This window comes from Thalassophryne amazonica, chromosome 11, assembly GCF_902500255.1.
Source record: "Thalassophryne amazonica chromosome 11, fThaAma1.1, whole genome shotgun sequence".
Taxonomy (NCBI): Eukaryota; Metazoa; Chordata; class Actinopteri; order Batrachoidiformes; family Batrachoididae; genus Thalassophryne; species Thalassophryne amazonica.
The window spans coordinates 34,226,521-34,252,850 of NC_047113.1; the positions used below are offsets into that span (position 1 = coordinate 34,226,521).

General features: G+C 43.6%; 1 protein-coding gene across 3 annotated transcripts in view; it reads left to right on the top strand.

Annotated features, from left to right (window-relative positions):
- csf1ra (colony stimulating factor 1 receptor, a) overlaps positions 1-26,330 on the top strand; it is a 45,551-nt gene that overhangs the window by 5,880 nt on the left and 13,341 nt on the right. For 2 of the 3 annotated variants that reach the window (XM_034181170.1, XM_034181172.1), the window contains 15 exons: positions 13,822-14,103; positions 14,416-14,703; positions 14,805-14,941; positions 15,023-15,188; positions 15,262-15,463; positions 18,232-18,347; positions 18,950-19,061; positions 19,160-19,359; positions 20,119-20,210; positions 20,306-20,432; positions 25,044-25,148; positions 25,320-25,430; positions 25,516-25,678; positions 25,774-25,856; positions 25,927-26,066. In XM_034181170.1, the coding sequence (XP_034037061.1) occupies positions 13,822-14,103; positions 14,416-14,703; positions 14,805-14,941; positions 15,023-15,188; positions 15,262-15,463; positions 18,232-18,347; positions 18,950-19,061; positions 19,160-19,359; positions 20,119-20,210; positions 20,306-20,432; positions 25,044-25,148; positions 25,320-25,430; positions 25,516-25,678; positions 25,774-25,856; positions 25,927-26,066 (2,324 nt within the window). The remainder of the gene's footprint in view (positions 1-13,821; positions 14,104-14,415; positions 14,704-14,804; positions 14,942-15,022; positions 15,189-15,261; positions 15,464-18,231; positions 18,348-18,949; positions 19,062-19,159; positions 19,360-20,118; positions 20,211-20,305; positions 20,433-25,043; positions 25,149-25,319; positions 25,431-25,515; positions 25,679-25,773; positions 25,857-25,926; positions 26,067-26,330) is intronic. The other variant, XM_034181171.1, reaches the window with a different exon arrangement.

Below are 26,330 nucleotides of genomic sequence, written 5' to 3' on the forward strand. Positions count from 1 at the left end.
CTCCCAAAATCCAAGATGGCCACCCGAAAACATGCAAAAATTTGTTTTTTCCCAAATAACTCAAAAAATATCAATATTTAAGAACATAAATGTATTGATGTTAAATATAAACTTGGGTATTGTGGACATTTTGACACCAATCAATCAATTTTTTTATATAGCGCCAAATCACAACAAACAGTTGCCCCAAGGCGCTTTATATTGTAAGGCAAGGCCATACAATAATTATGTAAAACCCCAACGGTCAAAACGACCCCCTGTGAGCAAGCACTTGGCTGCAGTGGGAAGGAAAAACTCGCTTTTAACAGGAAGAAACCTCCAGCAGAACCAGGCTCAGGGAGGGGCAGTCTTCTGCTGGGACTGGTTGGGGCTGAGGGAGAGAACCAGGAAAAAGACATGCTGTGGAGGGGAGCAGAGATCGATCACTAATGATTAAATGCAGAGTGGTGCATACAGAGCAAAAAGAGAAAGAAACAGTGCATCATGGGAACCCCCCAGCAGTCTACGTCTATAGCAGCATAACTGTGGGATGGTTCAGGGTCACCTGATCCAGCCCTAACTATAAGCTTTAGCAGAAAGGAAAGTTTTAAGCCTAATCTTAAAAGTAGAGAGGGTGTCTGTCTCCCTGATCTGAATTGGGAGCTGGTTCCACAGGAGAGGAGCCTGAAAGCTGAAGGCTCTGCCTCCCAGTCTACTCTTACAAACCCTAGGAACTACAAGTAAGCCTGCAGTCTGAGAGCGAAGCGCTCTATTGGGGTGATATGGTACTACGAGGTCCCTAAGATAAGATGGGACCTGATTATTCAAAACCTTATAAGTAAGAAGAAGAATTTTAAATTCTATTCTAGAATTAACAGGAAGCCAATGAAGAGAGGCCAATATGGGTGAGATATGCTCTCTCCTTCTAGTCCCCGTCAGTACTCTAGCTGCAGCATTTTGAATTAACTGAAGGCTTTTTAGGGAACTTTTAGGACAACCTGATAATAATGAATTACAATAGTCCAGCCTAGAGGAAATAAATGCATGAATTAGTTTTTCAGCATCACTCTGAGACAAGACCTTTCTAATTTTAGAGATATTGCGTAAATGCAAAAAAGCAGTCCTACATATTTGTTTAATATGCACTTTGAATGACATATCCTGATCAAAAATGACTCCAAGATTTCTCACAGTATTACTAGAGGTCAGGGTAATGCCATCCAGAGTAAGGATCTGGTTAGACACCATGTTTCTAAGATTTGTGGGGCCAAGTACAATAACTTCAGTTTTATCTGAGTTTAAAAGCAGGAAATTAGAGGTCATCCATGTCTTTATGTCTGTAAGACAATCCTGCAGTTTAGCTAATTGGTGTGTGTCCTCTGTCTTCATGGATAGATAAAGCTGGGTATCATCTGCGTAACAATGAAAATTTAAGCAATACCGTCTAATAATACTGCCTAAGGGAAGCATGTATAAAGTGAATAAAATTGGTCCTAGCACAGAACCTTGTGGAACTCCATAATTAACTTTAGTCTGTGAAGAAGATTCCCCATTTACATGAACAAATTGTAATCTATTAGACAAATATGATTCAAACCACCGCAGCGCAGTGCCTTTAATACCTATGGCATGCTCTAATCTCTGTAATAAAATTTTATGGTCAACAGTATCAAAAGCAGCACTGAGGTCTAACAGAACAAGCACAGAGATGAGTCCACTGTCTGAGGCCATAAGAAGATCATTTGTAACCTTCACTAATGCTGTTTCTGTACTATGATGAATTCTAAAACCTGACTGAAACTCTTCAAATAGACCATTCCTCTGCAGATGATCAGTTAGCTGTTTTACAACTACCCTTTCAAGAATTTTTGAGAGAAAAGGAAGGTTGGAGATTGGCCTATAATTAGCTAAGATAGCTGGGTCAAGTGATGGCTTTTTAAGTAATGGTTTAATTACTGCCACCTTAAAAGCCTGTGGTACATAGCCAACTAACAAAGATAGATTGATCATATTTAAGATCGAAGCATTAAATAATGGTAGGGCTTCCTTGAGCAGCCTGGTAGGAATGGGGTCTAATAAACATGTTGATGGTTTGGATGAAGTAACTAATGAAAATAACTCAGACAGAACAATCGGAGAGAAAGAGTCTAACCAAATACTGGCATCACTGAAAGCAGCCAAAGATAACGATACGTCTTTGGGATGGTTATGAGTAATTTTTTCTCTAATAGTTAAAATTTTGTTAGCAAAGAAAGTCATGAAGTCATTACTAGTTAAAGTTAATGGAATACTCAGCTCAATAGAGCTCTGACTCTTTGTCAGCCTGGCTACAGTGCTGAAAAGAAACCTGGGGTTGTTCTTATTTTCTTCAATTAGTGATGAGTAGAAAGATGTCCTAGCTTTACGGAGGGCTTTTTTATAGAGCAACAGACTCTTTTTCCAGGCTAAGTGAAGATCTTCTAAATTAGTGAGACGCCATTTCCTCTCCAACTTACGGGTTATCTGCTTTAAGCTACGAGTTTGTGAGTTATACCACGGAGTCAGACACTTCTGATTTAAAGCTCTCTTTTTCAGAGGAGCTACAGCATCCAAAGTTGTCTTCAATGAGGATGTAAAACTATTGACGAGATACTCTATCTCCCTTACAGAGTTTAGGTAGCTACTCTGCACTGTGTTGGTATATGGCATTAGAGAACATAAAGAAGGAATCATATCCTTAAACCTAGTTACAGCGCTTTCTGAAAGACTTCTAGTGTAATGAAACTTATTCCCCACTGCTGGGTAGTCCATCAGAGTAAATGTAAATGTTATTAAGAAATGATCAGACAGAAGGGAGTTTTCAGGGAATACTGTTAAGTCTTCTATTTCCATACCATAAGTCAGAACAAGATCTAAGATATGATTAAAGTGGTGGGTGGACTCATTTACTTTTTGAGCAAAGCCAATAGAGTCTAATAATAGATTAAATGCAGTGTTGAGGCTGTCATTCTCAGCATCTGTGTGGATGTTAAAATCGCCCACTATAATTATCTTATCTGAGCTAAGCACTAAGTCAGACAAAAGGTCTGAAAATTCACAGAGAAACTCACAGTAACGACCAGGTGGACGATAGATAATAACAAATAAAACTGGTTTTTGGGACTTCCAATTTGGATGGACAAGACTAAGAGACAAGCTTTCAAATGAATTAAAGCTCTGTCTGGTTTTTTGATTAATTAATAAGCTGGAATGGAAGATTGCTGCTAATCCTCCGCCCCGGCCCGTGCTACGAGCATTCTGACAGTTAGTGTGACTCGGGGGTGTTGACTCATTTAAACTAACATATTCATCCTGCTGTAACCAGGTTTCTGTTAGGCAGAATAAATCAATATGTTGATCAATTATTATATCATTTACCAACAGGGACTTAGAAGAGAGAGACCTAATGTTTAATAGACCACATTTAACTGTTTTAGTCTGTGGTGCAGTTGAAGGTGCTATATTATTTTTTCTTTTTGAATTTTTATGCTTAAATAGATTTTTGCTGGTTATTGGTAGTCTGGGAGCAGGCACCGTCTCTACGGGGATGGGGTAATGAGGGGATGGCAGGGGGAGAGAAGCTGCAGAGAGGTGTGTAAGACTACAACTCTGCTTCCTGGTCCCAACCCTGGATAGTCACGGTTTGGAGGATTTAAGAAAATTGGCCAGATTTCTAGAAATGAGAGCTGCTCCATCCAAAGTGGGATGGATGCCGTCTCACCAAAATTAAGTCTCTATCTGTAACGGTTCTTGAGATACCGTCTATTTGTAGTTTTACATACACTCAAGGACGGCAATGTTATGTGGGCCGCTGAAGAGGAGGTACTACAGAGGCCACATGGGGATTCGGGACTTGGCGGCTCCGGTGTTCTTCAGACCGTTGGTGGTGGAAGCCGTGTGGGACGCGGCTCCTCTCTCGTCGGGGGTCTTCTATCTTCGAGCCTGCTCACACGTCACCTGGTGTTAATTGACTTTACTGATTTTGTGTGTTTAGTTGTGTGTTGTCACAACATTAAATTGTTACTTTTTGGCTTATTCATTGTCCGTTCTTGTTTTGTTGTGGGTCCGTGCTACGACACCTTCCCAACAGGATTTCTCGGCCATTCGTCATGGATTCCGAGGGGTGTCAACCCGAGCTTGAACGGCCAATGGAAGAGCCAGGAGCGCAGGCGTCAGCGGGAGGCGTGTTGAGTGAGCTGCAGCAGATCTTAACCGCCTTCACGGCTCGGCTGGATTTAGTGACCGAGCAGAATGTTCTCCTTAACCGGAGGGTGGAGGCTCTCACCGCCAGGGTGGAAGCGCGCGATCTGGGCGCTGCTGCAGCCACGCCTCTTGCTGGTCCTGGGCCTGTAACAGACGTTCCACTGGTCATTCAACGACCCCCCCCCCCCCCCCCCCCACCGTCCCCTGAAGCATACATAAGCCCTCCGGAACCGTACGGAGGCTGTGTTGAGACGTGCGCAGACTTCCTCATGCAGTGTTCGCTCGTCTTTTCACAGCGTCCTGTCATGTACGAGTCAGACGCCAGCCGGGTGGCTTATGTTATTAATCTGCTTCGAGGAGAGGCACGCGCCTGGGCTATGGCGCTTTGGGAGCAGCATTCACGGCTCCTAACGTCTTATGCTGGGTTTGTACGGGAGTTCAAACAAGTTTTTGACCATCCCAACAGAGGCGAGACCGCTTCAATGAGACAGGGGCGTCGCAGCGCAGCCGAGTATGCAGTCGACTTCCGCATCGCGGCAGCGACGTCCGGCTGGAATAACGTTGCGCTCCGCGCTGCCTTCGTAAATGGACTGTCTCCGGTCCTGAAGGAGCACCTGCTGGCTAAGGAGGAACCGCAGCATTTTGACGGGCTTGTCGATTTGGTTATACGCTTAGACAACCGTTTGAATGAGCATCGTCGGGAGCAGGCCGGGGGGCGTGACCGGGCACGAGCCGTCCCTCCCCCTTCTGGTTCCGAAAGGGTGACGTCGTCCCCACGCTTCACTGCCAGAGAGCTCCGTGTGGCTACAGCTCCCCCTGCTGAGGAGGCTATGGACACGAGCAGGGCCAAAGTAAAAACAAACGTCAGACAAAGGAGGCTGGCCCGCGGGGAGTGTTTTGTCTGCGGCTCTTGTGAGCATATGCAGAAGGACTGCCCGTCTACAACGCCCGTCCTTAGAAACTGGGCTAAGGGTGGGCCATAACACGCACGCGGGGAAATCCCGCAAATCTGCACGAATCCCAGTGACGATCTTTTGTGGGGATCTAACCCTTCACGCCCCAGCACTGGTAGACACGGGGTCGGAAGGGAATCCGCTGGATAGCAGATGGGCAAAGGAAGTAGGGCTCCCCCTGGTGGCTCTGCCGGCACCATTGCAGGTGCGAGCACTAGATGGCACCCTGCTTCCATTAATCACACATCAGACACAGCCAGTGACCTTGGTTGTGTCTGGAAATCACAGGGAGGAGATAGTGTTCCATGTAACACCTTCTACCTCCCGAGTGATTTTGCGATTTCCATGGATGGTGAAGCACAATCCCCGGATAGATTGGCCATCCGGGGTTGTGACGCAGTGGAGCGAAACCTGCCACCGGGAGTGTTTAGGATCCTCGGTTCCTCCCGGCACGACGGCTAATGAGGAGGTTAAAGTCCCCCCCAATCTATCGGCGGTGCCAAAGGAGTACCACGATCTTGCTGACATCTTCAGCAAAGATCTGGTGCTCACTCTTCCCCTGCACCGACCGTATGATTGTGCCATCGATTTGGTCCCGGGCGCTGAGTACTCGTCCAGTAGGTTGTACAACCTCTCACGTCCGGAACGCGAATCAATGGAGAATTACATCCGGGACTCTTTAGCTGCCGGGCTGATCCGGAACTCCACCTCCCCGATGGGTGCTGGTTTCTTTTTTGTGGGCAAAAAGGACAGCGGACTCCGTCCATGCATTGATTACAGAGGGCTGAACGAGATCACGGTTCGCAACCGATACCCATTACCTCTGTTGGATTCAGTGTTCACGCCCCTGCATGGAGCCCAAATTTTCACAAAATTGGATCTTAGAAACGCGTACCACCTGGTTCGGATCCGGAAGGGAGACGAATGGAAGACGGCATTTAACACCCCGTTAGGTCACTTTGAGTACCTGGTCATGCCGTTCGGCCTCACTAACGCCCCCGCGATGTTCCAAGCTTTGGTAAATGACATCTTGCGGGACTTCCTGCATCGGTTCGTCTTCGTATATCTGGACGATATACTCATCTTTTCCCCGGACCCTGAGACCCATGTCCAGCATGTACGTCAGGTCCTACAGCGGTTGTTGGAGAACCGGCTGTTTGTGAAGGACGAGAAGTGCGAGTTCCACCGCACTTCTTTGTCCTTCTTGGGGTTCATCATCTCCTCCAACTCCGTCGCCCCTGATCCGGCCAAGGTTGCGGCGGTGAGAGATTGGCCCCAACCAACAAGCCGCAGGAAACTGCAGCAGTTCCTCTGCTTTGCAAATTTCTACAGGAGGTTCATTAAAGGCTACAGTCAGGTAGTTAGCCCCCTGACTGCCCTGACCTCCACCAAGGTCCCCTTCACCTGGTCGGATCGGTGCGAAGCCGCGTTCAAGGAGTTGAAACGCCGGTTCTCGACTGCACCAGTTCTGGTGCAGCCTGATCCTGATTGCCAGTACATAGTGGAAGTGGACGCCTCTGACTCAGGGATAGGAGCCGTGCTGTCCCAGAGCGTGGAGGCTGATAAGGTTCTCCATCCTTGTGCCTATTTTTCCCGCAGGTTGACCCCAGCTGAACGGAACTATGACGTCTGCAATCGGGAGCTCCTCGCGGTGAAGGAGGCTCTTGAAGAGTGGAGACACCTGCTGGAGGGGGCGTCGTTGCCTTTCACGGTTTTCACGGACCATCGGAACCTGGAGTACATCCGGACCGCCAAGAGCTGAACCCCAGGCAAGCCCGCTGGTCTCTGTTCTTCAGGCGCTTTGACTTCCGGATCACGTACCGCCCCGGGACCAAGAACCAAAAATCGGATGCATTGTCCCGGGTGCACGAAGAGGAAGCCAAGGCGGGGCTGTCGAACCCCACCGAGACCATCATCCCCGAGTCCACTGTCATGGCCTCCCTCACCTGGAACGTGGAGAAGACCGTCCGGGAGGCCCTGGCAAGGAGCCTGGACCTGGGGACCGGCCCCAAGAACAGACTGTACGTCCCACCAGAGGCCAGAGCTGCCGTATTGGACTTCTGTCACGGATCCAAGCTCTCCTGTCATCCCGGAGTGCGTAGGACCGTGGCAGTGGTCCAGCAGCGCTTCTGCTGGGCGTCCCTGGAAACCGACGTTTGGGACTACGTCCAGGCCTGTACCATCTGCGCCAGGGGCAAGGCAGACCATCGGAGGACCTCGGGACTCCTCCAACCCCTGCCGGTGCCTCACCGCCCCTGGTCTCACATCGGCCTGGACTTCATCACGGGCCTCCCACCGTCCCAGGGCAACACCATCATTCTCACGATAGTGGACCGGTTCTCCAAGGCGGCCCACTTCGTGGCCCTCCCAAAGCTCCCGACGGCCCAGGAGACGGCAGACCTCCTGGTCCACCACGTCATGCGGCTGCATGGGATACCATCAGACATTGTATCAGATCGTGGTCCCCAGTTCTCTTCGCAGGTTTGGAGGAGTTTCTGTAAGGAGCTGGGGGCCACTCCCAGCTTCACTGCAGATCCACCCTGTGTTCCACGTGTCCCGCCTCAAACCACACCACACCTCGCCCCTCTGTGCTCCGGGACCTCCGCCGCCTCCTGCCTGGCTCATTGAGGGGGAGCCTGCTTGGACAGTCCGCAGGCTCTGGACTGAGAGGGGTATGGACCTGAAGAACGCTCCTGGGTGAAGAGGAGCTTCATCCTGGACCCGGCCCTCCTGGCCGAGTTTTACAAGAGACACCCGGACAAGCCTGGTCGGACGCCAGGAGGCACCCGTTGAGGGGGGGGGTCCTGTTATGTGGGCTACTGAAGAGGAGGTACTGCTGGCCCACCACCACCAGAGGGCGCCCTGTTTGGAGTGCGGGCTCCAAGCACAAGAGGGCGCCAGACCCAGAAGAAGTGACAGCTGTCACTCATCCTCAGCTCCAGCTGTCACTCATTCCTCATCATCACCATCACCATAAAGGCCGGAGTGCAACTCCACCTCCTCGCCGAGAAATCAACTACCGAAGAGGTAACTTTCTCTGCTGACTCAAATCGTTGAGTGATAACCTGAATTTCTTTTGCAGCCGTTATCCTGTGGTGTTCTGCCTTATCTGTGGGATTGGCGTTTGGTGTGATCAGCGACGGCTTCGCCTCACACCCCAAACCAAGATAAGTGGTTAAACAGGAGCTGCACGAGTGTGTGATTGGAGGTGGAGGTGCTCCCTCCTAACTGAGTGCAGACTGTGGATTACTGAGTGTGCGGATTCACACTCATTCATCTTGTTTTTGTTTTCTGCCAGCAGTACCAGGGTCGACAGCCGAAGACAGAGGCCACCTGGGGATTCAGGACTTGGCGGCTCCGGTGTTCTTCAGACCGTTGGTGGTGGAAGCCGTGTGGGACACAGCTCCTCTCTCATCGGGGGTCTTCTATCTTCGAGCCTGCCCACACGTCACCTGGTGTTAATTGACTTTACTGATTTTGTGTGTTTAGTTGTGTGTTGTCACAACATTAAATTGTTACTTTTTGGCTTATTCATTGTCCGTTCTTTAGCGCCCCCTGTTGTGGGTCCGTGCTACAACACCTTCCCAACAGGCAATTTGGTTTGTGTCCTATTACATTAAAAATATTGCAGTTAAGGCCCAGAAATGTATTGAAGTTGAATATAAACTTGTGTATTGTGGACATTTTAGCACCAAAAGAATGGCTGTAGCTCTTAGAGTTTTTGAGATACAGCACATAAGCCATCTACACTTGGCTAAAAATGGTGAAATTTTATGTTGAAACCAAGTAACTGTTCTGAAATGTTCATTTAAAGAATGTAATAATAATATTCTTAGCGCTTGTCAGCTGCACTAACTTTTTTAATAACACAGATGTAATCACACACTAATTTTACAGCAAAACCAATGAAGCATGATAATAATAAAAGTTCAGGTGAAATCAGTATTGTGTACATCATGACACTTGACATTTTACTTGTTCAAATTTCAGTCTCATCATCCTGGTTATCATTGAGTTGGCCTGCATTTGTACACCCTGTACCTCTGCAGTTGCCACACGCTGCTGAGCAATCTAAGTTAAGTTTGCGACATGTACATTGCAATGTACTACAGTCAGTACTGCAGTTACATCTCACAGCATGCAGAAGAGAATCTGTTGCTGCTTGCAAGTCAGTCATGATTGGGACAACCTAACTATCAGAAACTTTCCATCCCCATTCTTGCAATGGCATGTTGTCACCTTCATCTTCACCTTTCCATTCCTGAACTTGCAAGTAAACTCTCAGACTATGAAACTTGGCAGCTGCCGAAGTGGGTGGCAAACACTGTGGCTGCACATGAGTTGTCTTTGTTGCAACCTTATCACAAACGCGCCTGTATCTGAGAGAACTGAGGCTTTCTCCAGGTTGTCCACACAGCAGTGATGTCACCAGTGTGCCCTGGTTGTGCATTGACATCCACTCTATTACACATAATATATAAGTAACTTCTCTATTCATATTCCGGTGAAATATTGACTCAAAAAGATTATTATTACCTTCTTTAGATGAACATTTCAGAAATGGTACTTAGTTTTCAACATAACAATGCTCAATTTCATCAATTTTTGTCGAGTGTAGATATATTTTTATACCATATCTCAAAAACTGTAATAGCTACAGCTATTTTTTTGGTGCCAAAATGTCCACAATGCACAAGTTTATATTCAACTTCAATATATTTATGGGCCTTAACTGCCATATTTTTAACGTAATAGGATACAAACCAAATTGCCATCCTTGAGTGTATGTAAACTACATATAGGCTGTAGCTCAAGAACCGTTACAGATAGAGACCTAATTTTGGTGTCAAAATGTCCACAATACCCAAGTTTATATTTAACATCAATACATTTATGTGCTTAAATATTGATATTTTTTGAGTTATTTTGGAAAAACTAAATATTTGCATGTTTTCGGAAGGCCAAACAATAAAATAAATTAAATTATAAAACAGTTTCAGGGTTCAAATGCCACCAGAATCATTTATGTTGCAATTTGTTCCGGATTGACCCCTTTTTTTTTCATAAAATGACTGGACTAAGACCCGTCTCTCTCTCTCTCTCTCTCTCTCTCTCTCTCTCTCTCTCTCTTCTCTCTCTCTCGCTCTCTCTCTCTCTCTCTCTCTCTTTCTCTCTCTCTGACATCTGATGCTAATGTGCCTAATGAGCAGTACGTTGTGTACAGCATCATGAGTATTTTCTGGGGTCATGCTTGTGTTCTTTTTATCCTGATTCAGCACTGCGTCAAATTATAATTTCATGTGTTTGTATTCGAAAACATTAAAGCTCTTGTTGACCGGTTAGTCGCGGCTGTGTGAATTAGTTCTTCTTTCTGCTCAATTAGTGCATGAGTTGCATTTGGGGTCATTTGTGTGCTGCATGAGCGCTTTGTTTAATGAGTGGAGAAGAACTTTGGGGAAATGGAACTGTTTATACCCATGGTTGCACTTCCGTGTGAATCTGCAATTCAAATGCTGTTTGGCTTGAGAGACAAAAAATGGCATTCCCAGTTTGCATGCATTACCTTATTGTTGGGGTGAATGTGGGAAAAACGCTGATCTTAGAATCTCAGTTCTGCTTCATCTTCAAAATACACTTTTCAAAATTCTGAAATGAAACTTAACTGATACTGAAAGTTCACATTTAAAAAAAAACCCTGAAGGTGGCATTCCACCCAAAACCTTGATCAGAATGTATTTAATATTGTGGAATTTTGGGGACATTTCAAAGAAAACCTTGTTTGTTTATAAAGCATCTCTTCGAAATTTGAATAGCTGAAGATCTGAGAGCAGCTCCTTATTTCATGCTTTATAAAGAATGTGTCTCTTTATTTGTGTTGAAGAAAGAAGCCTAAGTTTGACTATAAGTGTTTTGGAGCTTTTCATGTCTACATTTCTCACAACATTAATCCCCAGTGCTGTGACAATTAGTAAAAAACAGGATGAACAAGGACAGAGGACTTTTATTCTGTTTCCTACATGAGATCACTTAAAACTTTGTATGCTTGAATGAAACACTCAGATCTCGGTTATCAAGAAATCACCAAGAACATCAAAGCCCTCATGAACAAAATAACCCTCATGTTATCTGTATTACGGATGCCCCAAGAGAATGTCAAGAAAATCAAGAAATATCAAGAATCTCAAGAAAATGTGGTCTCACACTCTCATTTTTGGAAATGGAAGTCCCTCAATTTAAAAAAAAATGTGCTTTCGCGTTATTAAATCAACGCTTGAGTAATCTTGTTGTGTTTGTGTTTATCTACCTACAGGTGTTTAAATTAGACAGGGTTTGACAGTGGTTGTCATCAACTTGAACACGTCACTAAACTGTGTGTGCGCACGCGCAAGTGTACAAGTGTACGTATTTTTTTTACTCTCTGGGCGACACGGCCTGCAGCAGAAGGTGAAAACCCCCCACAAAACCACCTGTTTTTGGACTAAATGCGACACACCACAGAACAAGAAGCAGAATGATAAAAGTAGAGATTTGCTTTTGTGGCGCAAACAAGCCCTCCGTCATGTTCATGATCTGTTCATTTTTTATACTTGATGTTAAAAATGGTGTTCAGATAAAGCCAGAATTTGTCACTTATGTGTTTCTTGTTCTGTGGTGTGTCACATATAATCCAAAAACAGGTCGTTTTGTGTTTTATGACAGGGCGCAGCACCTGCTGCTGCAGGCTGTGTTCCACAGACATTACAGTTCTTTTCCCAATCGTTTACATGCAGTTTTGATAGCAGGGCTCCTTTTTTCAAAATATTCACGCAGTCATTCCAAACAACACACTCAATTTGCATAACTCCCAAATTGTTTGCAAAATGACAAACTTCAGTCAAAACTGAAATTCAGCTCAGATGATATTGCAGTCAGTTATACACTACTGTGATTAATACAAAACACATTTGTAAAAAGCGCAATCTGAGATTTCTGACGTTCGCCAATCCGGATCCGGATCACCTCCCAAATTCAGTGTTCCATTTCTATAATTGTGTTTTCAGTTTTGCTCTTCAGTGTTCTGTACATACTTGGTAGTGTTCATCCACAAACTTAGTTGTGTTTATTCAATGAATGGTATGTGTGTGTCATGTGAAAATATGGCTGTGTTTACCAAATGAAAACACGAGTTCCAGTTTGTGAACATGTTAAGAGATTTGATGGCAGAGAGTTGTTTTGCAAGGGGATGCCAGGGTTTAGCAATTTGTGTGTGATGTTTGGAGTTTTGTGTGTGCAGTTTTGAAGAAAACGTACAGTTTTGAGAAACGCGTTTTAGCAATTGAAAAAAAAAACTATAATTGTTTTCCTCAAAATTCTTCACACAATACCCCATAATGACAATGGGAAAAAACTTTTTTTCACATTTGTTAAAAATAAAAACCTAAGAAATCACATGTACAGAAGTATTCACAACCTTTGCCATGAAGCTCAAAATTGAGCTCAGGTGAATCCTGTTACCACTGATCATCTTTGAGAAGTTTCTACAGCTTAATTGGAGTCCACCTGGGATAAATTCATTTGTTTGGGCATGATTTGGAAAGAAACACACCTGTCTACATATAAGGTCCCACAGTTGACAGTGCATGTCAGAGGACAAACCAAGCATCAAGTCAAAGGAATTGTCTGTAGACCTCGGAGACAGGATTGTCTCGAGTTACAAATCTGGGGAAGGGTACAGGAACATTTCTGCTGCACAGTGGCCTCCATCATCCGTAAATGGAATAAGTTTAGCTCCACCAGGACTCTTCTTACAGCTGGCTGCCCATCTAAACTGAGCGATCAGGGGAGAAGGCCCTTAGTCAGGGACGTGACCAAGAACCCAATGGTCACTCTGTCAGTGCTCCAGCACTCCTCTGTGCAGAGAGGAGAACCTTCCAGAAGGACAACCATCTCTGCAACAATCCACCAATCAGGCCTGTATGGTAGAGTGGCCAGACAGAAACCATTCCTTAAAGGCACATGGCAGCCTGCCTGGAGTTTGCCAAAAGGCACCTGAAGGACTCTCAGACCATGAGAAACAAAATTCTCTGTTCTGATGAGAGAAAAATTGAACTCTTTGGTGTGAATGCCAGGTTTCATGTTTGGAAGAAACCAGGCACCATCACTCCAGTGAAGCATGGTGGTGGCAACATCATGTAATGGGGAAAAAGATGTGGTGGTCAGAGGAGCCGTAGGCGCAGAATGGCAGCCACGCTTCCGTCAGTTTGCCCCAGGGCAGGTGTGGCTACACTAGTAGCTTACCACCACTAATGTGTGAATGTGACAGTGAATGAATAATGCAATTTGTAAAACACTGTGGGTTTCTTCAAAAACACTCTATAAATCCAACTCATTATTATTGTTATTATAAGAAGTGAAGCGCTGTGAATACTTTCCATATACACTGTAAATGAGTGCATGATTTTGGAACGGGTGTGTGATTTAATAAAACGAGTGCACGCTTTACTTAAATGAGTGCAGGATTTAGTAAAACGAGAGCAAGATTTAGCAAAGCGAGCACATGCATGCTTGATGTCCCCCCCAAAAAAATCTTGCCATGACCCATCTGGGGCTCCATAAGATCTTTCTATCCATGCTGCCAAAAAATAAATAAATAAATGAGTTAATGGTTTCACTGATTCCTTCTAAGCAGAATGGAGGCGTCCGGTCATCAAATTAAACTCTGAAGTGCTGATGAGCCCTGAAGTGGTTGTCCAGGCTGGTTCTCCTCTGAATCTGATGTGTGAAGGAGATGGTCCTGTTAACTGGCAAACCAGGCTCGCCAAACACAGACGCTACGTGAGCAGAGCCAACGGAACCATCCGGACCATCAAGGTGGATCATCTTTCTGCAGAATTCACAGGAACGTACAAGTGCTATTACAACAGAGAGTACCACCATGACCTGACCTCCTCTGTACACGTCTATGTGAAAGGTGAGATCAGACAAAGGAGACTGCATATAGTGTTCAGTACACATGCACTGTGGTCCATACATATTTGGACAATGTTGCAATTTTGCCTCTATACGCTGTACGCCACCACAATTATGGAGCTGAGGTGAAATAATCAAATGTGGTTATAGTGTAGAATTGTAAGCTTTTTTTTTTTAATCATGTTATCTATTTCGGAATTACAGCCACTTGGACATTATTTTCAGAACCCATAAGTAGTTGTGTCTGGATGGATTCCTTTCCTATGTGTATTACACTATTGTTTTCACCTTTCTCAATGCTTTTCTTCGCCAGATCCCAAACACCTGTTCTGGACAAGCAGCACATCCCTGCGTGTGGTGAGGAAAGAAGGTGAGAACTTCCTGTTGCCATGTCTGCTGACCGACCCGGCGGCCACAGACCTGAGCCTGCGCATGGACAACGGCACCACCGTACCCCCTGGAATGAACTTCACCGCTTACCGGCGCAGAGGCATTCTTATCCGTGACCTTCAACCCCGTTTCAACGCTGACTATGTGTGCACAGCCAAGCTCAGCGGAGTAGAGCGGATCTCCAAGGCCTTCTCCATCAATGTCATTCAGAGTGAGACCACTTAGCTGCTGAAGGAACAAAATAAGCTGTTGTGAAGTTATTTAAATTTATGCCCTTTGTGTATTCACTTTTTTGATGATCTCTTGCTTTAGAGCTTCGTTTCCCTCCATATGTCTTTTTGGAGACCGATGAATATGTACGCATTGTCGGAGAGGAACTCAAGATTCGCTGCACCACACACAATCCCAACTTCAACTACAATGTCACCTGGAAATACACAACCAAATCGGTCAGGAGGGGACATGTTGGGAGAGGACTGGATGGCAGAAATCATGACTTGATCTAATCGTTGTCTTGTCGTTGTGTTCAGAAACCAACTATAGAGGAGAACGTTCGCTCCAGCGGAGTGAATCGTCTGGACATACAGAGCATACTGACCATCTCTGCTGTTGACCTTGCAGACGCAGGGAATATTTCCTGCATTGGCACGAATGAAGCAGGAGTCAACAGTTCGACGACATATCTGCTGGTTGTTGGTAAGATATTTTCTTTCCCTAAAGTAAAAGTTCCCGAACAAGAACAAAACCTTGTCTTTGTCCGTCTGTTCAGACAAGCCTTACATTCGACTGCTGCCACAGCTTTCGCCAAAACTGGCCCACAAGGGTCTTTCTGTCGAGGTGAATGAAGGAGAAGATCTGGAGCTCAGTGTAATTGTGGAAGCCTACCCCCAGATTACAGAGCAGAGATGGGACACACCAACATCGCCTAACACATCTACACAAGAACATAGGTTTATTCAATACAACAACAGGTAAACAACAGAACACAACTAAACACCAAAGCAACAAAAGGTGTAAAAGTGAATTGAACATAGTTTTATTTTAGTTAGGCCAGGTCTGGGAGCACCCCCGGATGCCTCAATCATCACACTATGGAAACACCTTCAGTCCTGATTGCCAACCACCCAGGCAGGCAGACAATAGTACATCCCCACTTCTCTAAAGTAGCCAAATAATTTTGTGGTAGTCCACGGTAGTTTTTGCAGAGTAAAACAGACTCTGCTGGTACTACGTTTGATTCCATTCCAAATCAACTCTGTCATAGTATAACTCTACTAGACTGGAACAACTTGATTTAACACTGTGATATAGCAGATGTAGGCAGCACGGTGATTTAGTGGTTAGCGCTGTTGCCTTGCAGCAAGAAGGTCATGGGTTCGCTTATCATTTTCATCAAATGAAGACTCCTGTGCTTTACTAATGCAGCCTTAATTTGAGTACATTGTGATGGAAATTCGAAGCCACCAAGACTAATTGTTGTGAGGAATGACATGTATAAGAAGAAGCAATAATGCACAAGAAGAACTTCCTAGTCAAAGGACTCAGCAGGCAAGTTATCCCAGTGAAAAAGAGCATGACAAGCCCAAGTGTTGTATTCCTGCTGAATTTAGGTTACAAAGTAGATCTATGTTTTGAGGTCTGGGAACGAATATAAGGCTTTACGAGACCTACAGCATAAGAGGGTGATTAAGCTATTCAGAATTTTTATGTTAATGCAAGGCCACCGGTATGCACATGGGTATATTCAGCCCCCAACCTAAAAACAGACACAAGGCAGTTTAGGTTAAAGCAGCCATCTGAGCATCAACTAAGACCCAGAAGAGAGGCTATAGCAATCTGAAGAGAATGGGCATCAATTCCTCCATTTGTTTTTCTCACTACAACTGCAACTTGTATGGTTAAGGGTCAAACTAGTGGCAGTTTGGGAGCATCTCTAAACACACACCTCACACTGCTCTTCAATATTAAAAACTGCATTATATTCACACACACAAAAAAATTGTCATGAACATTCAAAATGTTCCCACATAGACACCAGCCGAGGTTGTCCAAATAAGGGACTGGTGCTTTTTTCACACTAGGGCGACCATATTTTGATTACCCAAAACCAGGACACATGGCCCAGCAATGAGATACTCAAATGATACTAGGTTGGCACTGGGTACTAATTGGCGGAACTGGAACAGTTGGCAGAACCAGAATGATAATGCAACTGACAGGATCATTGACAGAACAGCACCTTACTATGTACCCTACTCTCAAGATATTGATAACCAATCTCAGGATAATGCCCCCCATGTTCAAAGCACACACTTATCTGGAAAATGTACCCTTACTAACACTAGATGGCACCACACAAGCTCCCATTCTGCCATTCCATCGCTGTCAAGAGGGTAGGGGTTTCTAATGCCGACCTATAGCTTTATATAGTGGCTAAATAACTTGATTATTTTCATGGTGAGATCAAATCATCTCATCAATACTTGTTTTGGGTGTAATATAAGCAAAAACGACCCATTCCACCAATTACTAGTTGTTCTGGTTCCATTCCACCTATAGTTTTGACGATAAGTAGCTCAATGAATGCCAGTCAATTTAGTGGAACAATGAAAACAATGAAAACCAGGACATTGTCATCACTTTCTAAAAAACTCAGGGCGGCTGGGACAGGGTGTGAAAACAGGACATTTTCCTGGGAAAACAGGACATTAGCTATGGAGACTGTATCAGTCTTAATGCATCATGTGCATCTTTATGGTGGGCACTAAAGACATGTATTTGCATATCTATGGTCACAGTGCTTATGTTAATAACAAAATCACATTCATCAAAATTTTGAACCACTTGAAGACATTGTTAAGATCCCATCTGGATGAAACAAAAACATGAGTCAATGTATGTGCATCAGACTGTTAATATATTACACAAAACAACTTTGTTTTGTGTAGTATACATGTAATGTGTCTTCCACCTGCTGACAGGTTAGTGGGGGCACTCACCTTCGTGGGCGGGTTAGCATACAAGTTAAGCTAGCAAATGTGGGGGAAAGCATGATGCCAGCTATGTGGGCAAATACAGGACAAGGCAATAGAATGGGAAAAACTATACTTAAAGAATGGATACAACATGTGGCTGGGCATGAAAACCAAACCTGTTCGTCAGTACTGCTAATTAGTGATGGCAAACTCAAATCATTGTGCTGGAATGTTAGAAAACTTTTGCAACACACGTGTTTCAGAACATTGCTCCAGAGTCTGTATCAAAAGGAAGACATCACGAGCTGCGCTAAATGGAACCTCGCTACATCACAAGTTGTGTCAAAACAAATGCTTTGAAGTGTCCCAATTGATTTTCCCACTCTGATGTTGAAACTGTAGTCTATGGCTGAAAGATATTGAAACAGAAGTGAATGAACTAGGATTGCAGTGTTTTGATTAATAACAGCAAGTAACCATGAAAAAAAATGAAAAAGTTGCATTGAATTTCACATTTAAAAGTCACATATACTGTTTGTTTCCAAATAAGGGGAAAAAGGGAACATGCTAAGGTCATATACTTCCTCAAATCATGACAGTATTGATATAGGGAAGAAACGTGTTCTGTTTTTAATTTGTGACCTTCTCGGAGTTGATGCATACATGTAGGAACTGTCTCAAATCTAACTACAAAATTAGTCACTTGTGATTCTGTAGATGTTCCTCTTTTTCCTCACAGTATATATTTATTCCCTTGTCTTTAGATATTATGCTACCCTTCTGTTGAAGAGAATGAATGCCCAGGAACAGGGCCAGTATACCTTCTATGCCAGGAGTGGCATGGCAAATGCATCCATCACATTCCAAGTCCAAATGTATCGTAAGTTGGCCTGCATTTTCAGTTTCAATTTATTTTCATTTATATAGTGCCAAATCACAACAAGGTTGCCACAAGGTGCTTCACACAAGTAAGGTCTAACCTTACCAACCCCCCGAGCAACAGTGGTAAGGAAAAACTCCCTCTGACGATTGAGAAAGAAACCTCAAGCAGACCAGACTCAAAGGGGTGACCCTCTGCATAATGATTTCCATTTTTATTACAAGGCCGCATAGCCCAAGATGGATTTAAATAGATTTATTTTGTTATCAAGTCACATATTCTGCAATTTTACAGCAAATCCGAGGTTGATCTGCAAGTTCCCTCGGGTGGGGAAGAAATCTGCAATGGACTGGTGTTCCTTCCATTCATGGATGTAGACTCTCATCAGCTTGACGCTACAAAATCTGGACACCAACGGGCCTCTGAACAGATATAGGGCTTACTTCTTCCAGATAACATAAATTGTTAATTTATCTCATTATCTTAAGAAAAAAACACAATTTTCTCATGATGATTTAACTCAGTATCAGTATCTCAATATCTAAAATTGTCCCCCATCAGTTTACTAAACTTTTTAACAATTTTTTTTTCTCCATGGACAGAGAGACCTGTTGCTGTGGTGAGATGGGAAAACATAACCACTCTCACCTGCACATCGTTTGGTTACCCAGCCCCTAGAATCATCTGGTACCAATGCTTTGGGATAAGAACCACGTACGTATCGCTGCACCAAGAAGAATATTTAGAAACATGAAATGCCACTATTCCCATTGTGTGCTGTTTTTGACTTTCTCTCTGTTTCAATGACGCAGGTGTAATGAAAACACCACTGGAAAGCAGACGCCAACCCCCCTCAAGGCTCCTACAGTCGAGGTCCAGAGGGAAGAATACGGTGCTGTGGAGGTGGAGAGTGTTCTCACTGTGGGGCCATCCAACAGGAGGATGACAGTGGAGTGTGTGGCCTTTAACCTTGTCGGTGTCAGCAGTGACACGTTTGCCATGGATGTTTCTGGTATCAAATCATCTATATTATAAAAACCAAGTGGCCTCTGTGTGCATGCATGCGTGCATGCGTGGGTGTGTGCGTGGGTGTGTGTGTATGGCTTTGATCATGGAGAAACTGGGAAGACCTGACATTTAGTGTTTTGGTATGCTTATGTATTTTGGGTCAAGGATGAACACTGTGGAAACGGAAGGTTATTAGGACTAATATTTCTGGAGAAATTAGTGATTTTGGCAAGCCAGTGAACAATGGACATTGTGCTGCAATGCAGCATGGGGGTTTGGGGTTTTAAATGTTGCTATTGTGGTTCATGTTAGTTTAACCATGTTGTTAGTGTTATTGATTTATTGTATTTTTGTAGTTCATTTGGTTTAGTCAGTTTAGTTGAGTGTCATGTTGCCGTTACCATGATTGAAAAGTGTACTACTTTTGATGTCTTTCACCACCATCTCTGTTTGTGCATGTGTGAAAATAGATATACCTGCTTGCAGCAGAATGTGGAAAAGACAAGAAGCTCTGCATGCGTGCCTGCATGTGTGTGTATAACTCTGATCACGGACAATCTGGGGAGAGTTGATTTTAAGCTTATTTTAAGGGAATGATTACAGCTGCAGTTTTATTCATGAAAAGCCTTTTTTAAACTGTTAAATATGTGACAATGTGTAATTTTCTCAAATAAATCGAAACAAATGAAAACCCTTCATGAGACACCTTCAATCTGTATTCATTTCATTATGTATTAATTTGAGTCTTTCTCTAATTGGACAGATAAGTTGTTCACGTCTACACTGTGTGGAGCAGCAGGATTTCTGGCCATCCTTCTCATGCTGTTAGGTTTTCTGCTTTACAAATACAAACAGGTAAGATGTAGTTACCTACTTTAAATAACCCATTGCATGGTAGACTTATGGCAAAATGTAGTTTATTACCATTTTCTACATCTTGTTATTTTCAGAAACCACGGTATGAGATCCGTTGGAAGATCATTGAGACAAGAGATGGAAACAATTACACCTTCATTGACCCCACACGACTGCCTTACAATGAGAAATGGGAGTTCCCAAGAGATAAACTCAGACTGGGTTTGCATTGCATTTTTATTCTGAATAAACTGCCACTGACAATTGATTTAACTGAACTGAATTCATAAAGTCACATAATGATAGAGTAAGCATGTAAGCATGTCAGCCATCTGTTCATCTGTCCTCAAGTGAGTTAAAGTCAGTGTGGGTCACTCTTTCACACATATGCAATAACATGTAAACCATTGGGAGACATCATAGAAATATGAATTCAAAAGGATTCTGATCTGCTATTGGTTCAAAATAGAAGCAAGTCTTCTTTGACCCAAGACTGGCATCTCCGCTAAATTTGAGAGAAATCCATTCATGGCTTTTAGAGATAATGTGCTAAAAAATTTGAAATATTGTGTTAACAAAAAACAGATATGAATGAAAACATTACCTTCTTGGTGGAAGTAATAAAGAAAGATAAAAAGCATGAATGACCCAGACAAAAAAAAAAAAAATCAAGAACAATTTCAGAAACAATAGCATCACATTAAGTCTAGAAATGTTGACACAAAAGTCCTATCCAGATGCCAGCCTGAAGACAATTGTCTCCTGGTCCTATTGAAAAAGACCCCAAAGACTCATGCAGTTAACAGATAAAGGATGCTTATTTCACAGTTTACTGTAGTTTAGAAATGTATGATTTCTGTGAGGGTTTTATCCACTTCTGAATAGAGGATCTAAGAATCTGTGTAGTGGTGTCAAATTGCAATACGGTAGACATGTACTGGATGCTTGAAAATGCAGGGATCGAAAAGGACTGCATGAACTCTACAATGAATTGGAAGTCAGTGGAGAAATAGTAAAATTGGAGTGGTGTGGGATTGCCTATTGAACCAAGAACCCAAATATGTATGAGCAACTTTACTTCAACCATAAGCAGGTCTCCCATTGCTGATTTCTGGCACCAGATTGTTTGCTTTAGTGGCTCAATTGGAAACCCAATCATAGTACCCAATACTGTAGTGTGTCATTTGTAGTAAGAACTGCATTGTAGATCGCAGTGACCAACTGGGAAACTGGAGATTTTGAACATATTAAAGTTGTGAAGTTGCAAAGTTGTGATAAACTGTGGCTCACAAAAGTGAATAACTGGTTGTAGTGTGTACAGGTGTAATTTGTGATTTTTACTTTAATTTTGCAGAAGGGTTTGGTTTTTATTTCATTACTACATCTTGAAATAAAACATTTCTGCTTGAATGTGGAATTGGTTGCACAGTCAATTTGAATTAAAATTAAAGTACAGTGCAGATTATTTTCTGTTTTGGAGCAGGGCACTTTCATTGAGTGGAGCAGCTAGTGGTCAGTCTCTGTGATCTGTGTCACCTCACAACATGGGTGCAATTTGGTGGGGGATAGGGGGACATGTCGCCCCCCCACCTTTTCAACCGGGGGGACAGAATATGTTATGTCCCCCCACCTTCTGACATATATGTGTGTACTTGAAACATGTTATGCCAGTCTTATGTGCAAACCATGTCAGTCTTATGTGCAAAACCATGTCAGAATAGTATCTTTGTTTCTGCAAGTTTGTATTTTTAGCAGCATTGACTTGTTTACAACACCTGTTTCTTGTTTGTCACATTCAGAATTTTCTGGGACTGCATTTGCCCAGATTTGAAACCAAAAATAGTTGCCTCTAGGGACTAGTGTCTACACATAAGTATCAATGGACCATATGCTAATTTACTAAATTCTGAAAGTTAGAAAAGGAAATCAGAAAAGCTATCTGGGACCTCAGAAAGCCCATCTGCAATTATTGCTTGATCTCCAAAATCAGTCTATGTAAGCGAAATTATGTTCAGTATGAGTGTTGTCATTAGTGCCACTTTGAAAATTAAATTTATGATAAGTAATTTATCCTAAACTTATGATCTGTTGTTTTTTCAAACTTATGCAAAAACAAATCTTGAGAAAAAAAAAATACAGTATGCGATAGTTAATAATTATTAAGAGCCTGTTCTTTCATATTTATGAATACATTTTACCACATTGCAGTTGCTTTTTAATAAAAACTCAACCTATCATTCTTTTTGAGTTCTACACATGTGGTGATACCTTATTTACACCAGGATGTTAATAAAATCAATGCTGGCTATTCTCAGAACAAAGTACTTATATCCACAGTTTCAAATTGCATAAGTCAAATGGTGTCCACTTTATGGTCTTCTCAAAACATTAAAATTACTGTTCTGGATGCTCAGAATGCATCTGAGCTTATCTACAAACCGTTGGCCTATGGGCTTCGGCCCTGCGGGCCTCGCACTCTGTGTCCCCCCCCCCCCCCCCCCCCCAATTTCTAGTTCTAAATTGCACCCTTGCCACATAATAACACATATTATTCCAGGTGTTTGAAATAAAGTGCTCAGTCGCTGTCACTTAAAGCAACCATGCCCACAGTGATATAGAATTGTATTCATTAAAACATCTTAAATTAAGAATTTAGAAAAAATTCACCCCCTGTACAGTTGTCATGAAGGAGGAAACTATCTATAGAGACCAAAACTGTTTTTGTACCAGGCTGTAAACATGTTTATTTCTGCTCTAAATTTGGATGTTTTAAAATAGGCTTCTATGGGAATTTGCTCTCTTTTGGAGCCAGCCTCAAGCGGCCAGTGAAGGAACTTCAAGAAAAATGACTTCGACAATAGTGTCAAAATGGGAGCTCGAGTATTGCTGCTTGGTCTTCACCTGTCTTTCTCAGGTCTGAACTGGGAGCATGTAGTAGTGCCGCATATCCACCATGTCTATGCTTCAACCACATGATGGAAATACCACTGGTTCTGGATAGGAACCGTCCAGGCAAAAAAACAGTACTTCTCCACTTCTCGAAAGCAGCAAGGTGAAACACGTACATCACTTTGGTCTTTTCCTGTTGCTGCAGTCCTCATCACTGAAGCAGTGCTGGATCATGTCCAGAGAAACATGCCATATATCCAAAATGTCATGACTAATGGCCGATTGTCCAGAGACAGCTCCTATTTTGACCCTGTTGTGGAAGTTGCCAGCTGGTCGTTCACATGATCAGATGGATATTTTCACAGGCAGCACCCTGGCTGATGGTGTCTGCAGTGTGCACTGGCACAGCTAAACGCATTCCAAAGGTGATATGTGTTTTTACTTTTCACCATGTCATGAGATCCTGCCGACACATGGGCATCATGGGGAGTGTTAAGAGGTGATGTTCTTTATGGCACGATATCTGTTCTCCAGCTTTGAGTAGTGATGACACAGTGGTCAGGTTTGACATGACGGCTGCTTTGGTGAACGGATGTGTCATCATCTGATGGCTTTGGTATGCTGGCGTCATCTGATCGCCTTGGTGGACATGCCTGATCATCAGCGATCATGTGCCACGGGACGTGTCTGTCCAGTCAGATGGAGCGCTGGTACTGTGATATGTAGCTGGGTTTTTATTTTGATGTCTGTTGTGGTGGTGTGGGCACGCTGCTGGCTGTTGATTCCACCTCCAGTGGGACATGCTGGATATGCCATGATGGATGTTCCACAGCTGTCAACTGTTCCATCATGGACATGAAAGCCATCCAGATGTGCACGCTGCACTGGATATCAATCACACTTCACTCCGGCCACTGTATGAGCCCCCAAGTGGGCAGGGGTGGGGGACACTCACACACCATTCGTGTTGCTCGAGGGTAGGGGTTGGGGAGACACGAAACACTCGCGTGTCATTCCTGTTGCTGGGGGGGGGGGGCATGACACGCTCGCACACCATTTATGTTGCATGGGGGTGGACACAACACACTGACTGCCCTTTGAGCTTTTACCACCTGGACTGCAGCTCTATCATGCTGGCCGCACAAATGGTGCCGCATTTTCTAAGTGGCCAACTGTTGGAAGTTCATGGGTGGCACCTTGATTCTGGCCAAGTGTGGGTCGAATGACCATTCGGTGACATTCACCCTCATCCAGTTGCTGGTGTGAAGGCTAGCTCCTTCACCAAATTTGGCCAGGGTGCAATGTGGCCGATCATTTCATGCAGCCCCTCGACCGCGGTCCGAACGGCCCGACCTGTGTACGATATGCTGTACTAATGTTGTGGCCACTGTCAGACGGCGATACGACCTCATTTTGAAGTGGTTCGATTGAGTTTCCAGCACAAGCATGACACGAATGTGGAGTGCATTCGTGTCGTGCTTGTGCTGTGGCTGAGTGGTTGTGCCGACTGCTGTACTGCTTCCAGGTGGCTCCAATTTTCACGACTGCTGTTCGAATCCTCCTTCATGCACCATTCAGCCTCAATGCTGTTATGTTTGAAGGGGCCACAACATTTCCAGACACTGCAAATGATACTCCTCATCTGAGCCTCAACAAGTAACCATTCACTTAACATGAAGTCATTCCAGCAGTACCCTAGGATCATTCAAAGGGCCTTAGTACAAAAGACAGTTGTATCTATCAGAGACCCAAATTTCAGAGCTGAATATCCTATAGTTGATACAGCATGTCTTATTAAAATCTTGAAAATCTTGCAAACTCACTGACTGAATGAATGATTCCATTAATTCCATTAATCCGCATGACCCGCTAATCATTCGGAAAACCCTTCTCTGTGAATAAGAACTGAAGTGTGCATTGATGACATCTGTTCTGGTTTTACAGGAAAAATTCTGGGTGCTGGGGCCTTTGGAAAGGTCGTGGAGGCCACAGCCTACGGTCTGGGAAAGGAAGACAACGTGATGCGTGTTGCTGTAAAAATGCTGAAAGGTGACGTCATATCAATTTGACAAAGAGGCCTTTGTTTACATCAGGAACTTGCAGGGAGCGACCGCAAAAACATGTTCCAGTTAATGTGCAAAATAGGTCTGATTTTGGTGAAAGGTGAAATGATATTTGTTTCTTGTGATCAGTATGACTGTGACCTTTTTGCGTCTGCAGCCAGCGCACACTCAGACGAGAGGGAAGCTCTGATATCCGAACTGAAGATTCTGAGCCACCTGGGACACCATAAGAACATAGTCAATCTACTAGGAGCCTGTACCTACGGAGGTAGGAACTCAAACAAAGTTATGGAACTTTTTTTAAACTATCTGCTTTCCACATTTACCCAAGTAAAAAATTTACTATTCATCAGGACCAGTGCTTGTGATCACAGAATTCTGCAGCCTCGGCGACCTTCTCAACTTCCTTCGCCAGAAGGCAGAGATGTTTATGAATTTTGTTATAAGCATTCCAAACACTGAGGACAGGGAAAATGATTACAAGAACATCTGCAACCAGAAAAGGTTCATCAGAAGGTGAATGAGTCAGTCCCACAAAGAGGAAATTCTAAATAAAAAATAAATAAAAGCCATCCAGCCTGCTTTATCTAACACCTTCATCTCTCTGTCAGTGACAGTGGAATCTCGAGTGCAGACTCCAGCAGTTACTTGGAGATGAGGCCAACCCAGCAGACAAATATAGAATCATCTCCAGGTAAAATTATGTGCAGCAGCTGTGACGCTATTAAAAACATTCATTTCATTTGTTTTGTGTCGCATCCTAGGTTTGTCTAACTCTATTTTACCTGATTCATGCCAAGACCTGTTGTGCGAGGAGAGCAGCAATTGGCCGCTAGAAATTGATGATTTGCTGAGATTCTCTCACCAGGTGGCTCAGGGCCTCGACTTTCTGGCTGCCAAAAATGTAAGTTAAAAAAAAAAACAAAAATGGATGGAAGCATTGCTATCAATGCACAGTGGCGAAAGCTGCATAAAGCTGTATTTGCACATTTGCAGCAGTTACAGATGAAGTGGTTCAATTTTGGAAAGAAATAATCAAATATCAACACACAGAGCATATATTATTATTATTATTATTATTATCACTGAATTACAAACAATTATTTGCGTAACTCAGTGTCAATCATATAAGGCATTTGTGTTGTGCTGGTCCCCTTTTTGGAATGAA